This window comes from Furipterus horrens, unplaced genomic scaffold (genome assembly GCF_987537825.1).
Source record: "Furipterus horrens unplaced genomic scaffold, mFurHor1.1.pri manual_scaffold_11, whole genome shotgun sequence".
NCBI lineage: Eukaryota > Metazoa > Chordata > Mammalia > Chiroptera > Furipteridae > Furipterus > Furipterus horrens.
This window is the reverse complement of record NW_028327181.1, coordinates 62,014,512-62,032,654: the sequence shown is the minus strand read 5'-3', so window position 1 is coordinate 62,032,654 and position 18,143 is coordinate 62,014,512. Positions and strand designations below refer to the sequence as shown.

Below are 18,143 nucleotides of genomic sequence, written 5' to 3'. Positions count from 1 at the left end.
CCAAGAAAGTTATGAATCATTGTGCCAATTATTGCCTTATGTGATTATTACTTTTATGTAACAGAGAAAAGAATGTCACACATGCATGGACGATAAGGATAACTCGTCTAGCCACATCCTGTTCTTAAAATCAGCCCAGAATAGGCCCTAAGAAACTGGTTCAAGTTTACATGCTGAACATCTGTTGTTCTCAGCCCAGGATGAGGGGGTCCTTTAGCAGAAAGCAAGCTTTTAGCTCTTATAGAAATGCAGGCCTGGTTCCCCACGGGAGAACTGGTGTGTGGAGTGGGTCCTGTGTGCCGCCATCCTCCCAGTGGTTTTCCAAACCTGGGGCTGAGCTACATTTGTCACCACCAAGCACCCCGGCTTCCCATATTTCAGTTTCTGTGAATCATTCCAGAGGTTCTCTACACAATCAAGCTTATATATTTTTATAGGAATGACAGCATATGTACTCTGCCCTGCATCTTGCCTTTTCCATTTGATACATGTGGAAAGTCATTTCCCATGAAGACACAGAGCTTATGCTTTTCATTGGAGCCACTTTTTTAAAAATTTATTTTTAGAGAGAGGGAGAAGGAGGGAGAAAGAGGTAGAGAAGCATCAATGTGCGAGAGAAACATGAATCAGTTGCCACCCAGGGACCTGGCTGCAACTCAGGCATATGCCCTGACCAGGAATCGAACTAGTGACCTTTCAGTTTGTGGGACGACACCCAGCCCACCGAGCCACACTAGTCAGGGCTTGAGTCACTTTTTTACTTACGAAGATGAACAATAAGTGACTTGAATTCATTACCCCTTCATGTATTTATCCTTTGTCATCACACTTTTCTCCATGAAGACAAATAAGGTAGAACCAACTAATCAATTTTACTCCAGGTAAGCTATTGCTCATATGTGTGGTGTTACATTTTTAAGATCATTTTCTATTTTATTACGTTTTCTTAAGAAACAAGTATTCAAACCATGTTTTTAAGAATGTTTTTTCCAATCCCACTAAATACTGAAGGAAAAAAGAGGCATTTAGGTATAGAAAATTCCTCACTTTTGCAAGATTCAGATATGGGTCTATATTCTCATTTATGGACTTTTTTCATTCTGTGCTGTTAACCAAAATTCATGTCATTCAAGAGTTCTTCAGCTATTTTACCAAAAGGGTCTTAGAAATTAATAAGTCTTCACATATATCATCATACATATGGCAAATAAAGACCAATAAAATGATCAAATCATTAATATCCCTGCTTTTATCTAACTCAAGAATCAGATTAAGCTGAGTTTTGTTACCAGTGGTATTCATAGGTCTTTTTAAATACAGCAAAAATATTTGAACTTTTATTTCCAGCGTATAGCTGATACGATATTTTTTTTAAACCCTGGGAATTCTTGATGAACTATAACAAACATCAATAAATAGCTGAGCCTACAGAAAAAGGGAATTCCAAGGACCAAAAACAAAGTGCACTGAAGCCACTGCCTCCCTAAGGTCATTTGCCAGTTGGTAAAAATGACAGCTAACACTAATAGCTAATGTGTATTGACTAATTACTATATGCCAGGCCCTGCTCTTCCGTACTTCACAAATACTGAGTTTACAACAACCCTATAATGTGGGTACTTTATTCGCTCCACTGGTCAAAAGAAGAAGCGGGGACTCAAAGAAACAAGTTAGAACCTTGGCTGGTAACAGCTACATGTGAGACGAGTCATGCCTTGGCAAGATACAGAATGAAAACTTAAAGTCTCCCACATATAGATGAGACATTCAAAGGGCTATACCTTCAGAGAAAGGGCTGTCAAAAAAAAACTACCTGCCACAAGGAAATGTGTTAAAGCATTAGGTGTAGATGGGGGAATAAAAAGAAAATATATTGAACCAAGAGATTAAGTGGCCTTCAGTTGATAGAGCCCTGGGATGCCTGGCAAAAGCAAACACATTCTCTTTGGGTGATGCATACATCCAGGAGGTAAAGCCCACTCAAATATGAACTCAATAATCAAAAATTACTGAACATAAGAAAATAAGCCACTATAACTACCTAAGAGACGATAGCAAATGAAGTACTTTACATACTGGAAGTATTGGGTGCAGAATACAAAATGATTGCGCTTTTAAAATATTAGAGAAATAAAGGTATCAAAAAGCCAAGCAAAGGATAAGTCATTGAGATAAGATCAGGCAAATTTGAAAAATAACTTACAAAAGTGAAAAAGATTAAAAGTGGGAGTGTTTATGAATTCAGTTTCAGTCTGAGATGTTGAAAAAGTTTTGGAAATGGATGGTGGTGGTCGCACAACAATGTGAATGTGCATAATGCCCCTGAGCTGCATACTTAACATGGAACATTTTATCTTATGTATATTTTACCACAACTAAAATATATATATAAAGCTGTACTGTGCCAGAAATGAAAAGATGCACAATAGATAATTTATTTTCAGTCTCTCTTTTCTAAGTAATAAAATCATTTTAAGGACATAAAATCAATTGGTTATAACTGTAAAGGTTTATTTCTGGGCTCTGAATTCTCTTCCACTGATCTATGTCTGTCTTTCTGCCATTTACTACACTGCCTTGATTACTGGAGCTTTGTCGTAAGTTTTGAAATCAGGAAGTGTAAGTCCTCAAACTTTGCTCTCTTTTATTTTTTTCGAAGATTTTATTTATTTATTTATTTATTTATTTATTTATTTTAGAGAGAGGGTAAGGGGTGGAGAAAGAGAGGGAGAGAAACATTGAACAGTTGCCTCCCATATGGGACAAACCCACAAACTAGGCATGTGCCCTGATCAAGAATTGAACTGTTGACCTTTCACTTTGTGGGAGGATGCCCAACCTAGCCACACCAGTCAGGGCTGTTCTTTTTCAAGATTATTTTGGTTCTGAGTACCTTGCATCTCCATATGAATTTTAGAGCCTTTTTTTTTTTTTTTTTAAAGGCCAGCTGAGATTTTGATAGGGATTGCATTGACTCTGTAGATAAATTTTGGGAATGTTGCCATTTTAAAAGTATTAAATCTTCTGGTCCATGACCATGGGATGTCGCTCCATTTATTTATCTCTTCTTTCTTTCAATGTTTTGTAGTTTTTGGTGTACAAGTCTTGAGCTTTCTTTCTTAAATTTATTCCCAAGTAATTATTTTTGATGGAATTGTTTTCTTAATTTCATTTCCAGATTGTTCATTGCTAATATGTAAAAATATAGTTGGTTTTTGTATGTTGACATTTATCCCACAACCTGGCTGAATTCTCTGATTAGTGGTAATAGCTTTTTAATGTAGTCCCCTTAGGATTTTGTAATAAAGTTTAATATCCTCTGAAAAATATTGTAATCTAAAAATTATATATAAAGCTTATCTGTTTTTTCCTGAGGGTATAAAGGAATAATGAAAAGTTTCCTGTTATATTCTTTTTAAATGATGATCATGTTTATTAAGAAAACCTTTTTGTTTTTGTTTTCTGAGGGCAGTTAGGGTTGGCCAAAAACTCTTTATTGTAAAAGATGTCAAACCTATTGAAAAGTATAAAGAAATAGTATAATGAAAACCCATATGCCCTTCCCCTAGGTTCACCAGTTTTAAACATTTGTCACATTTGCTTTATTAGCCTATATACAAATATGTATATATATTACATATGTAGATATATATACTTTTAATTTTTGCTAAAACATAAAAATTTACCCCTAATACATCTCCAAAAAACAAGGACATCATCCTACATAACTATAATTCCATTATCATACCTAAGAAATTTACCATTGCTGTATTATCTAATATAGAGGGCATATTCAAATTTCCCCAACTGTCAAAATGAAATTGACAAAAATTATAGCATTTTTTTAAAATTCAGGACATAGCCAGGATCTGGTCTTGCATTTGGTTATCATGTCTTATTAGCATTCTTTATTTAATGTGGGAGAATATGGCTTTTCTTTCACGGCATTTGGCATTTATGAAGGTACAAAGCCAATTGTCATACAGAATGTCCTACAAAGATTTGGATTTTTCTAAGTTTCCTCATGATTAGATTCAGGTTGAAAAGACTGTTGCAGAGGTAATGTGGTGCACTTCCCAGTTCTTCATTTCTGCCTGGGTCTCTTTTATGCCATTGAAGTATCCAGTGAGTTCCTTGAGCATCCTAATAACCAGTGTTTTGAACTCTCCGTCTGATAGATGCTTCTCTCCATTTTGTTTAGTTCATTTTTTGGAGTTTTGTTCCATTCTTTCATTTTGGCAGCCTCCCTGTATTCTGTGTATTGGGTAGAGTTGCTTTGACCCCCCATCTTGGTAGCGTGGCCTAATGTAGAAAAGCGCACCCATAAGCTGGATGGGGAGGGGCCTTAGGTAATCACCAGGGCGGGGACAACCATGTGAACCAGGTTGATGGAGTCTCAGCTATGGTGCCACTGCTCTGTGGCTCTGGTTGGGGGAGGGCTCTGAAAAGGAAGAATGGCCACTGCCTGGCCTCTGCAGTTTTGTCCAGGAGGAAGCTGTCCCTCGGCACATGCCCTGATGCCAGACACTTCTGTCTTTCCCCGTTTGCCATTCGTGCTCTTCAAGCTGCTGCCCCAGTGCTGAAGCCCAGAGGGAGTGAGTCCTAAGTCCCTTGTGGGCCCTTTAAAAGGAGACGCCTGAGAATCCCATTTCTTCTGCCACCCCAACCCCACTTGTTTTTACAGCCAGGAGTTATGGGGACTTATCTTCCTGGTGCTGGAACCCTGGGCTGGGGGCCTGGTGTGGGGCTGGGATCCCTTGCTCCTGAGATATCCCTCCCGATTTTTATCCACCACACGTGGGTGTGGGACCAGCCCGTTCCACGTCTTCGCATCTCCTCCCCTCCTACCCATCTGCTCCTACCTGTCTGAATGAATGTGACTTAAGTTCTTGGTTGTTGGACTTCCATACAGCTCCATTTTTCTGACAGTTCTGGGTGATAGTTTTTTTGTAGCTTAGTTGTAATTTTTGCCTTGGTTATGTGAGGAGGTGAGCTGTGTTGACCTACGCCTCCATCTTGACTTCACTTTCTTTTCACACTAATTAAACTCAAGGTCACATGGCCTTTACCATGAAGATAACAATGCCTTAGAGCAGAGGTTGGTAAACTATAACCACCACAGGTCAAATCAGACCTAATGCCTCTCGTTGAAAATAAAGTTTTATTGGAACATGGTCATGTTCCCTCATATACATATTGTCTATAGCTGCATTCACACAGCAAATGGCATTGAGTCACTGGGACAAAGATCGGCCCACAAAGCCTAAAATATCTATTATCTGGCCATGTATAGCAAAAGTGTGCCAACCCCTGCAAAAGTTTACAGTAGGCACTTTTTGAGTGAGAGCTGTTAACTGTTCCATTAAATGGGCTCCTTTATTTCCATCACCAAAGGTATCTGAGACACATCTATCCTGAAAAACAAGCCTGACCATAATACCTCCAATTCTTTTTTAGCTGCTAACCTGGAAACACATGATCCTAGTATACAAATTCCTGTATCTTGCTTCCAGACTTCTCTCCCCACTAGTACACCTTGCACATTGGTGCCAGGTAAATACGAGGTATGTCCTGAAGGTATCCAGCCATATAATATGAAAAAATAGACATTTATTGAAGATACAAGAAACACTGTACATAGGACAATGATGCCTCAGTCCCCTTCAAAGTAGCCACCTTGGGACCTCACACAGTTCTCGCAATCGCCATCAGCTGCCCCATTGTATTTTCTTGAATATCATCAATGGTCTGAAATCTCTTCCCATTCAAAAGTGCTTTTAGTTTGGGGGAAAAGCCAGAAGTTGCAGGGTGATTTGATGTTTCAAAAAAAAACTCTGCACAAGATGTGATGCATGAGTTGTCCTGATGAAGCTGCCAATCATCAGCTGCCCATAGCTGCAGCCTTCTGAATCATCTGAACAGCTTCCACAGATGAATGTTCAATCTTAATGCAAAGTTTAATGCAGACTCGTTGCTCTACTCAGTCACTTTGAATGCGACGGCCACACAGTGCACATGCTCACTCAGTGGCGTCTACCACCCTCACTGACTAGTACAGTGAAGTCAATCATTGTTCACACAGGCGCATTCCAGGCCACTCTCCTTAGCTGCCAGATTACATTGATGTGGTACAAATTGTTCTTATTAACAATGACTGGACTTGTTCCAGACAGAGGTTCAGAGATGACAGCAATGCCACCAAATCAGGACCATTAAGGGAGGTGGCCTTCCACTGAGCCTTAGAGTATTTTAAGGGATTGGGGGGTGGAAGGATGACAAGGATGTACATTTTAAAGTCTTTTTAGTGCTGGCTGGTGTGGCTCAGTGGATTGAGCGCTGGCCTGCAAACCAAGGGGTTGCTGATTTGATTCCCTATCAGGGCACATGTCTGGGTTGTGGGCCAGGTCCCCACCACACATTGATGTTTCTCTCCCTCTCTTTCTCCCTCCCTTCCCCTCGCTCTAAAAATAAAATAACAGAATTTTTTTAAGTCTTTTTTTTTTCTTTATTTTTTGAGAGAGAAACATCAATGAATTATGCCCTGACCAGGGATTGAACTCACAACTTCGGGTTATGGGGACAATGCTCTAACCAACTGAGTTACCTGGCCAGGGCAAGCAAGGGTGGGTGCATTTTAAAGAGAGAAAAGTGAAACAAAAGCAAAGAGGAGAGGAAAAAGCTTTGTAGAGTTGCTGCCAAAGAGGAAAGCCTGGCACTAGGACTAGGGTGGGTGTGTGGCTGGGCTTGCGGTGTTTGTCTCATCACAATTTAAATAATTTTCAAAAGGTGCTAAGCGTTGCCTCTTCTCCCCCATTCTTTCACTTATCACTTGCTTGGATGAGGAATCTGCTGAATAACCATGTCCCCCACTCCAAGGCCATTTGCCTTCCACCACTTATCTGACCTCATGATATTAAGAGCTTCACTTTCCCCACTAGAAGAATTTCAAAATAAGACAGCAGCTGGACAGAGATATTTTTTTTTTTTTTGGATGGCAGGACCTTCCAATGAAAGTGCCTGGCCTTGAAAATCTTTATCTACAGATAACAAACTTGACTGAGAGAGAAGTTTTTTGAGGAACAGCCACATTAACAGCTGTACATTTACCACGTTCTCTGGGCAAATCTCTTACCCCTTCCCTACAGCAAGAAGCACAGCTTTAAGGTGCTGCCATGTAGTGAAAGCCATTCCGGAGGCAAGCAGGGACATTATGTTGCCAGGTCCCTCCTGAGTACAGCTGTGTATGGAGTGCACCAGGCTGCCCCTGAGACACCCTGGGGATGTCAGAACACCCACCCATGACCTTCATTCCTGCTCACTGCCCCAAAAGGAACCTTCACCGCCCTCTCCTGCTGCATTCTCCTTCCACCCTGCAGATTGTTCTCCCTAGTAACCCCCTCCTCTCCAGAATCCAAACTCCTCTCCTATGGAGCTAACAAACCCCTCCACACCCTCAGCCTTCAGCTCCTGCAGCAACTGACAGCTGGCTCCCTCTGCTCAAGGTCTCGGCTTCCCCACAGCTCTCTCCCGGGCAGGCTGTTCATTTTCTCACACTCCACAAGCTCAGGGTCAGGAAGTGGGGTCACCAGCCTCCCTGCTCCCCAAGACCGCATCCACTCATTTCCCCTCCACTATGAGCTTTGAGTCATACATATCAGCCCATGCCCACCTTCCTCCTGGCTACTCCCCTTATATACCTAAAACTTTGGCAATGGGCTCACGGTCTTCTCTCCGCCTGACTGCCACCACCATCCTAGGTGGCCTCTGCAGTCAATCCGTCCCACACTCTGGGCTCTCTGTCCCTTCCCCTCATCTCCAAAAACCTTCCCCTTCACTCCATTCTGATCACACCTCCCCACGGACAGAACCTCTTTCTGACACCAGGAACTCAGACATTGCACCCCCTTATCACAATCTCCCCGCCTTCTGGCCCATCCATCCAGTTTCTCCCATCACACTAGCACTACCTCCTCACTCTCAAATCCATTCCCTCATCCACTTTCTACCAGCCCTTTTGGCCTCGTGTCGCTCACTCCCTGTCCAGTTTGAACTGCTCCATCTCTTCTATCACTTGTTCAACTCCCCCAAATCACCACTATTTTTCTGAACCCCAACCTGGGTGAGTCCAGCAGCCATTTTTAAGCGGATCTCACAGTAGATAAAGCACAAAGCTTAGGAGACTGGGACCTCCAGATCAGTGGCCACCGGCCTCAGCCGGGTGCTCCACGCTGCCAATACTTCCTCCGCCCCGGGGAGTGCCGCGCTCCCCTGAACTAACCCTTCCTATCTCTTCGGTTCCCTGCAGGCCTGGAGCCACATTTCCTGCTCTCTTCATCCTGTACGGACCACCTCTCCCCATGTCCCAGAAACTTCCAACAGCATCTAAACAAGTGAAAGAGCTCCAGTCTCCCTCATCTGAAAATAAGTAAGTCCTCTCTTTCCAGCACACCTCCCTCCCGCTACTGCCCCATCTCCCCCTCCCCTTCATAACCAGGTACCTGCACTCCGTGCCTCCATTTTCCTGCTTCCTTACTCCTGGCCCTGTTGTCATCTAGCTCCTGCCTCCACCACACCACAGCTGCTCTCACAGGGCCACCAGGGGTACCATTTAGTGTTGTTCTGACACAGCTGACCCTACCTCTGTCCCCCTCTTTCTGTGACATCACACTCTTGTCCACCTGTAGCCCATTTCCCTCCTCGAGTGAACCCTGAGGCTGGGCTCCTGTAAGTTCTCTTAGAGGCTCTGATCTCAGAACTTCAACTCACTCCAAACGCTAATGCTTACAAATCTTCATCTCCAGACATGTTCACCCAGATGCCTCGGAGACCACTCAGAGATGTTGCAGGGACTGCTGTGTCGACATGGCCAGAACCAAATTACGATCTCTTTAACCCACTTCTCCTTTGTGCCCCTCGTGTCCGCGAAAGGCAGCCCCATCCATTTTCGTCCCAGAGTAGGCCTGGGTCCAGAATATAAAGATAAATATTTGCTGAATGAATATATGAATCCTTGAGCATCCCTCATTCTCCACAGCCGATCACCAATACCGGTCCATTTTACCTCCTATTATAACCCTCTGCTTCTTTTTTAGTTGAGGCTGGCTGTCTCCTATGCATGCTTCGGGAGGCTTCCAGGACCCAACTTCAGCGGGACAAGGATTTGTTCCCACGGTCCCGGACTGCCGTGCACGACGCGGATCACAACGTACTGTCCAGACGTCCGTGGTCTGTGACACTCCCGCTGCTTTCGGGGCTCCATCTCCATAAACGCCCACGGCGCAGCACATTGGAGGCGCTCTGCAAACGCTAAATGGAAGGCGTGAATGAATGGAGTGATGAAAGAAGAGGGCCACTGTGAGCAGCCGCCACTGCGCCCAGCGACCCACGCGCTGGGCTGTGAGAGGCCCAGCCGGAGCCCGCCCCCCCTGGCACGCCCCTCGGTCCGCACACTCCACTAGGCAGCGAGGAGCCCCGCCCCTGCCCGACTTCGCCACTAGCTGTACTCAGACGAGCCAATGGTCACGCGCTTCTCCTCAGTAGCCAATGAAAGCGGCCGGCGTAACCCCGAGAGGGGCGGGGCGAGGGAAAAGGGAGCAGGGTTCCAAGACTGCGCGCTTGCTGGGTCCTTTCCCCACGTCGGCGGTCCCGGCGAGTGCTGCCTCAGCTCCAGCCCTGGCCAACCAACGGATGATGGGGATTCTGCGCCCTAGGCGCGGCCTGGAGTGGCTGCTGGGCTTCTACTTCCTCTCCCACATCCCCATCACCTTGCTCTTGGACCTGCAGTCGGTGCTGCCGCGCGAACTCTACCCCATCGAGGTGAGGGCGTCCGACAGTCCTGGCCGCGGGTCGCCGAGTTTGGGACCCGTCTGCGCGCTGCGGTTGTGCCCAGCGGCCCATTACTTCTCTCCTCTGCCCTCGTTCCAGTTCTGTCTCCCTTAACCTCCCGCCTTCCTTAGGTCCTGCTGGTGCTCCGGCCTCTCCTTACCCTTCACCTCGACGTCTTCCTGTGGTTTCTCGTGGTCTATCCCAGACTTTGCACCAAAATTGAGGGGGCAAACACTTTGTTCCTTGTAAAGCCAGTTGTTTCCCGGGTATATTTACCTCAGGTCAGTTGTATTTAAGGGAAGTAGCCTGGATGAACCAGTGTCTATATCACGCGTTGGATTTGTTTTAAAGTTTCTTGGAAGAGCTTTTTTTTTTTTTAAAGATTTTATTTATTTATTTTTAGAGAGAGGGCAAGGGAGAGAGAAGGAGAGGGAGAGAGACATTACTGTGTGGTTGCCTCTCATGCGCCCCCAACTGGGGACCTGGCCCACAACCCAGGCATGTGCCCTGGCTGGGAATCGAACTAGTGACACTTTGGTTCGTAGGCCCGCACTCAAGCTACTGAGCCACACCAGCCAGGGCGGAAGGGCTTTAAAATACAGTCTAATCCCAAAGATTCCAAGTAGAATTAGACCCATCTAAAGGGCATTCACAGACCGTCATTCAAGATCAGGATCCAGCAACTTCAAAAGCTCAGAAGTAAATGAAAGACACCTTTCAATCGGCCCTTTTAATTGGGTTCAAATAAGAATGAGCACCTGAGTAAAATAAGATGACAGTCCTTAATTTTCCTGCTTGTTGCAGAGCATTCTTTACCCCAAACTTTGTTTTAATGCTTTTTATTTCTTCAGAAGTTTATTTTCCCGGTCTTTTAACGTCTGGACCCTGCGTAACTTTCTTCTATGGAATTCCTGTCCTCAGTTCTCTTTCTCCAATGTCTGTAGAACTGTGGCAAGACTTATTTGTAAACCTAGAGATTTGATTTTGCTTCTCTTTCTTCTTAAATGCTTTTTCTGTGCAGAGCAGGGTTTCTTAGCCTGAAGTCCATGAACTCCTGATGGTGTATGCAAAATTGTGTGCCTTGAGTTTTCTGGGAGGAGCGCCGATAGCTTCCATCAAATTTTCCAGGGGGCTAACCCTCCCCAAAAGGTTAAGAGCCACTGCTCAACAATGTACCCCAACTCCATAATCACTTTTTGTTTGCTTCTAGATCCAAGCATAACTGGGAAATCTTCTGACCTGGCTTTTCTTTCTTTTTTTTTTTCCCCCCCTTTTTTCCCCTTTTTGTTCTTTTACATTGTCCCAGTTTTTCCCCAGTAGCTCTCCCCTGCCCCGCGCCCCTTTCCCACAGTCAGTCCCCACCCTGTTGTGCATGTCCATGGGTCATTTATACATGTTCCTTTGACCTACCTTTTCTTGAGAAAAGTTTAGGTAGTGTGAGAGCACTGGACTACAGACTGGGAACTGGGTAATGTTCCAAGAACTTGAGTGTCTTGGGCAAGTCAGGGCTCTGTAGCCTCAGTTGTCAAGTAAGACAAAGTTGGGTTAAATTTGAAGCTCAAACATATATAGGGTGTATTAGTTTCCTGTTGCTGCCGTAACAAATTGCTGAAACTCTAGTGGCTTAAAACAACACATTTATTCTCTTATAGTTCTGGAGGTCAGAGTTCAAAATGAATCTTGCAGGGCTGGTTCCTTCTGAAGGTAGTATTAGGAGAGAATCTGTTTCCTGCCTCTTTAAGTTTTTGGTGGCTGCCAGTGTTCTTTGGCTTATGGCCACATCACTTCAATCTGCTTCTGTCGTCTCTTTGCCACCTTCTACAGTACAATCTCCCTCTGCCCTATTTTTACAAGGACACTTGTGATTACATTTTAGGGCTCACCAGATATCCAGGATATCTTCCCATTTCAAGATCCTTAATTTAATCACATCTGCAAACTTTTTTTTTTTAATCCTCACCCAAGGATATGGTATTGATTTTAGAGAGAAAAAAAAAAGGGAAGGAAGCATTGATCAATTGCCTCCCATACATGCGCCCTGACCAGGGATCAAACCTGCAACCTAGGTATGTGCCCTGATGGGGGATCAAACCTACAACCTTTTGGTGTATGAGATGATGCTCCAACTCACTGAGCAACCCAGCCAGGGCATATCTGCAAACTCAAAAGAGTTTGGTAACATTCACATGTTCTAGGGATTAGGGCATGGATATTTTGGGGGGACATTATTCAGTCTACCACAGAGGCCTAGGTAGTACATACTCTAAACAGTCATCAAAGCTCTGTATTAGCCATTAGTTGCCTTGAAGAAAGGAGAGCCATGTCTGGTTTTTAAAATCTGTGTGGCCCACAAAACTCAGGCAGGCAGCCTGTTTACAATCTGTGATGTTAGGAGTCCTTTTAATATTGGACAAATACGTTACTCCAGATTATTCCAGACTTAACAGCTGTTGGTTTCTTTATCCTTTCTGAATGTGTCGTTCCCACAAGTCCTTGCTCACTACTCACAAAAAAATAATTAAAATGTGTCCAGCATAAAGACCCCATTTAAATTTCTCAGCTTTATTTAATGTTGACTTATGGTAAAAGGTCAAAGGCCAATGCAGGTAGGATCTGGTCTGGCCAGAAACTTTGTGTGCGTGTATGTGTATCTTAGTGTCTGATGCTGTTTTGAAGGCATGAGAAACATGGGCATCCTGGTTTGGAAAGCCTATTGTCTCTAATCATTCTTGTTGCTCTAGGGTGGGGAATGATTTGTTGTTTCTCTTGGGTAAAATAATAATAATAATAGCCTTGAGTTATTATCAGATTCTCCTTGAAAATATGCCAGAATTTAACATCTGTTGCTTTTCCTCCTTAAGTTTTCCCCTAAAACTAAAAAGCCCACATGGGCTAAAATTTGCAAATTAAATCTCTTGGTTTGAACCAGAGCAACACGTAGAAAAACTATAATGAAACACTAAGAATTTAGTCTGGATTACAACAGCAATTTTCAACCGGTGTGCCATGGCACACTGGTGTGCCGCAAGAACTTAAAAAATTATTTTTAGCCCTGGATGGTGTGGCTCAGTGGATTGGGTGCCAGCCTGCAAACCAGAAGGTCGCTGGTTCGATTCCCAGTCAGGGCACATGCCTGGGTTATGAGTCAGGTCCCCAACTGGGGGTGTGCGAGAAGCCACCAGTGTATCTTTCGCACATCTATGTTTCTTTCCCTTTCTCCCTCCCTTCCCCTCTCTCTAAAGATGAGTAAATAAAATCTTTTTTAAAAATTTAAATTGATTTTTTAGAGAGAGACATTGATTTGTTGTCCCACTTATCTATGCATTCATTGGTTGATTCTTGTATGTGCCCTGACTGAGGATCGAACCTGCAACCTTGACGTGTTGGGACAACTCTCTAACCAACTGAACCCATGCAGAGCCAAAATTTTTTTAAACATGCAATACCCAACTAACTTAGGGGCACTGACCTCTTTTCCCTTAGACTGTCAAATAAAGAAATGACAACAACAGCCCACACAACAATAGCCGTGCAGTGTGAATAAATCAAAATTATACCTTTTATTTTTTGTCGGATTGGCAAAAATATATATTTTTTGATGCACTGCCAAATTTAAGTAATTAGTGTGTGCCGTAAGATGAAAAAGGTAGAAAATCACTGGATTAGAACATGGAGAGGATGGGAAGCAGTTTGTAGTATCATCTGCAATTGGGTTGCATTGCTTCTCTTAAAATAAGGAAAACAGGTAGCATCTAGGTCTGAAATCAGTCTGTGCTCTCATTCTAAGTTAGAGAAGTGCAAATTTGTTCAGACACTTCTGTTTTAGAATCCCATGGGCACAAGCCAGGTGAGTATTTTTAATGGATAACAATGCTAAGTTGAGTCAAACGTGACCCAGATACAAATGAAAACAGTTTTATTACTTTTTGGAGGTCTTATTACGTGGTAAGAATAGTTCTTATTAATGACCAGCTGCATGCCAAGATGTTAATAGGATTAAACTTGAACCTCTCCAAATATATATTAATTACAATCAATTAAGTAATCTTTATGTGCTAGCCATTGTTCCAGAGACTATATGTATTAACTTGTTTTATCTTGCCAACAGTGAGGTAGGCACTATAATTGCAGTGGAGCCAAACTTAGTGAGATGAAGTGCTTTGTCCAGGGCCAGCACACTCAGGTCCAGGCTCTCTGCCACCAGGTCCCATGCTCTTCATTCTGCTGGGGCCTGTGCCTTGCCTTCCTTCTGGCATCAGGTGGCTGTTAGGAGACTGGGCAGGTGGTTGTGTTCTGTTCTAGTTGATTACGGGAATAGGCTGATTATTTTAAATTTTGCTAATCTCATCCTGCAGCTCTTAGAAATTACAATACTATATAAGTCTATCTTGATTCATGAACTAGGAGGATCTGGAAGATTGTATACAAATTGAATAGAAAATGAAGTTCACATGAACCAGAATGCCTTTTAAATTCTGCAGTAAATCTTTTAAAGCAGGTTGCCCTCTCCAGTATCTTTCTAAGTAAATCTAGAAAGAAAAATATAATATTAAGAAACAGTCCAAGTTGCTTGTTTTACAAGTAAGGAAATAGAGTCCAGGAGAGGTACAGTGACCTAACTTTTAGGAATATTTTCTAACACATTACTCTCCTGAAAAGTGCTCAGAAAGAAGCCAAGGGTATTGCCATGAATTTAAATTTCAAGTACAAATTAAGAAATCACTTGGTCAATAAATCAGTTATCTAGCCAGAGCCTTTCTGAAGTTAATATGCTAACAGAATGTTTGTCTCTGGGTATTTGCTTAAAGCTCACTCATAGCAATGAGGCCTCTATTTAACAATAGTGAGTCTTTATCTTTTGATTAAAAATTAACAGGAAAAATATCTTTGGATTTTCCATTGTAAGCTAAATTTGTACCTTGGAAGTTGCCTTTATTTATCATAATATAAAGACATATTTGGCTTTGAAGGCAGGTGTGTCAAGATAGTGCCATTTCCAGGAGGTTCAATGCAACAGACCTTCATGTGGAGATTCCTAGGCTTTGTTTGGGCAGCACAGAACGGGCAGCCTCCAACCCTCGCACTTCCTTAGTCCACCTGTAGCCACGTCAGCATGGATCTGTATCTTTGATTTGACAGCATAATTATGAGGATAGTGCCCAAGCTAGAACTAAGACTGCTATGCTAACTCAACTTTTGACATAGCCTAGAAGCTATCTAGTTTGTGGTTTGGGGCAGAGTTTGTCCTACAAATATCCTACTGGTCTCTTAAAAGAAAAAAAAAGTTGAGAACTGGGAAGTTAAGAATGATAAGGAACTTGAGGTTTTGGGATTATTTGTCTCAAATTGCTTCTTCATAGAGGTTCAATTTATTGTGCCCCCTTTCCATCACTGCCCTCCCCAGTCAAATTCAATTCATTTCTGTACTTGAGGAAATCTTGCCCTTGGAGCTTGGTGTGCAATTGCCATTGTGAAAGGGCAAGTGTCAGGAGAGTTCTGTCATTTCTTTATAAAGAATGATATTGTTGGCAGATGTGTCACATTTGTGTTCATTCAGCAAACCAAGAGCCTACTCTGAAATGCCAGATACTACTTTTGACAACGGACAACACATCTAGATGAGTGTTATGGAGTCACAAATGCTGGGTGGCACAAAGGGGCTGGAAGAGCTGAGGAAAGCTTCTTGGAGAAGCTAACATTTAAGTTAGAGCTAGTGAGTTTTAATTAAATGACCATCTAGCTGCATCTCAAAAGCCAGCTGGGTGTGCAGTCTGCTGCCAAGGGGGTTGGGTAAGGACTCTTGTAGTGGGTTGGAGCTGCTGAGACTGTCCCTGCCAAGTGGTTATATTCATCATAATCCTTATCTTTTTCCAGTTGAGAAACCTGCTGAAGTGGTACACTAAAGAGTTCAAAGACCCTCTGCTACAGGACCCGCCAATGTGGTTTAAATCCTTCCTGTGTTGCGAGCTTGTGCTTCAGCTGCCTTTCTTTCCCATTGCAACGTATGCGTTCTTCAAAGGTTGGTAAATGGTGGGGAAATCCCATTTTTGCTCTAAAATCGGGTCCCAGAAATCTTATGGGAAAGTGATCCCCCAGGGAGAGGAGTGGTCCCTGTAGTTTGTGTGAGGTGAGGGTGATAGAGGATCTGGCGGGAATGGCCGGGATAGAGGCCCCGGCTAAGGCCTGTGGTCAGCTGGGCTGCAGGACTGCCTCAGCCACCTGCAGGCCTCTCATGCGTGTGAAACCTGACGCTACTTAAAATGTGGTGCTTTTTCTTTCTTTCTTTTATCATTGAATTTCTTTTTTTTATTGTTGGCTTCTATTTTTCTGCTTTAGGTAGTATAATACTTATAAGCAGTAGCATCAAGCTAATTCCTAAAGGGCTTAACCTCTTATTTAAAAATTATTCTTGCAGTGTTCCCATATGACTGATGCTTTTATAAAGAAGGTGGTCATACCAATGTATGTGGTACCTCAGCTTGTACAGCTTATTTCCTACTGGAGCCCCCCAAATCCATCTCTTGGCAGCATCTGTTGATCTTCTCACCTATATATGCTGTAATTACTTAACAGATGCTGCTGACAGCACCCCTACCCAACATTTGGACCAAACAGGTTTAACTTTTACTGCCCTAGAGTTTTTCTGAATTAAGTTCCAACCCCTACCCTTGGCTCTTTGGCAGGCAGTGCACTAGGGCCCCAGCTGTCGCATAAATTTGCACAGTTAGGCAGCACTGTAACGCAGCTGGTTTTCCATTTGTTTCCACTTGGAAAAGGAGGCAGAATGATTCAGCTGAAGGGAGCAGAGACAGCATGGGGACCGTCATGGGCATCCCTCAGTCACGAGCAGCTCTGATGCTTCTCTCTCTCTTCCCGACTTAAGGAGGCTGCAGGTGGATCCGCATCCCTGCAATCATCTACTCGGTTCACACCATGACAACTCTCATTCCAATTCTCTTCACATTTCTATTTGAGGATTTCTCTAAAGCCAGTGGTTTCAAAGGACAAGGACCTAAGACTTTCCATGAACGACTAACCCTTGTATCTATCTATGCCCCCTACCTTTTCATCCCTCTTATGCTTCTGCTTTTCATGTTGCGGAGCCCCTACTACAAGCATGAGGAGAAAAGAAAGAAAAAATGAGAGAAAGAACTACTGGCCTACCAGAGAGATGCCCACAGGACAGTTTCCTGTTGGACCAAGTACAAGGAAAACTGCTCAGAACCCATGTCTTCAGTAGCATTTGAAACACACCAGCAGCAGGAGCCACATCAAACCATCACCTTCCAAGGGCACCAGCACAGATCGATCACCTGAGGATGGGCAGACGGCTGTGGGCTAGGTAACAGGGAAGTGGTGCCAAGTATTTCACTATGTGCCCGAGTTCCACTGCAGAATTACTAGGCAGCACCAGACCAGAGACTGGATGAACTTCTAAGACACATGTCCTGCTTGGCATTTTCATACATCGTTTGATCCACAATATACATGTCACTAATCCCTTGACTCATGATTCTCTATAGCATATCACAATTCAGCAAAATGAATAGTGGGATATTTCAAGCCATTTTTAAGTTTGAAATTATGCCTCTTTAATATTCGTTAAAAACTGTATTTTTTTCTTGCTCCTACCCTGTGGGGTAAAGGGAAGCAGGAGAGAGAAAGTAATTTGATTCTGCAAAAGGTTTAAACTTAGTTTTCCTTAAGGTTCAGCCCTGGCATGACTTTCAGTCAGTAATGGGCTAAATTAGGTATTTTGTTTCTGTCTTAAACAGCATCCCTGGAGGAAAGATTTTTAAAAGTCGTCTTGTTTATCCTCTTGCCAAACCTTAGTCCTATATTTTTACATGCCACCTGACAGAAGTTACTTTCCTCTGAGGTCTAGTGTCTCAAACCTGATCTGAAAGTGTGCTTCCTACTAAATCACTTCATCCTTACAAATAGTTTAATCATTCCTTCCCATTTTATTCTCAGTCAAAATGGGACAGCTGAGCACAACATGTCCGGTGCATGCATATAAGGTATCTTCACGTTAGTACCTGGTGTTCCATTAGCATTCTCTAAATTCATACTCCAGGCTAGATTTAAAAAAAAAAAAACCAAATCAGGAACACACATGGACAACAGTAGAAACTGGTCCTGGTTAGTTCCCTCTGTGCCTGTTCTGCTCATAAGTCATATTGCTCTAACTGTTGGGAGTATCATCTGACTCATGTGTCCAGTCCAAATAAAGGAGCTGCTGACCACTGCCTGGTTTGTTTTGTGGATTACGGGCTAGAGTCCAAGGTTCTTTTACAAGGGGTTACTTTAAGGGTACC

At 43.3% G+C, this 18,143-nt stretch overlaps 1 protein-coding gene across 1 annotated transcript; it reads left to right on the top strand.

Annotated features, from left to right (window-relative positions):
* Window positions 1-9,588: 9,588 nt before the first annotated feature.
* On the top strand, window positions 9,589-18,074 carry TMEM97 (transmembrane protein 97). Its single transcript, XM_090291669.1, has 3 exons — window positions 9,589-9,816; window positions 15,700-15,844; window positions 16,709-18,074. The coding sequence occupies exons 1-3, from the start codon at window positions 9,688-9,690 to the stop codon at window positions 16,966-16,968; spliced, it is 534 nt and encodes a 177-aa protein (XP_090147795.1). The 5' UTR covers window positions 9,589-9,687; the 3' UTR covers window positions 16,969-18,074.
* Window positions 18,075-18,143: the final 69 nt, after the last annotated feature.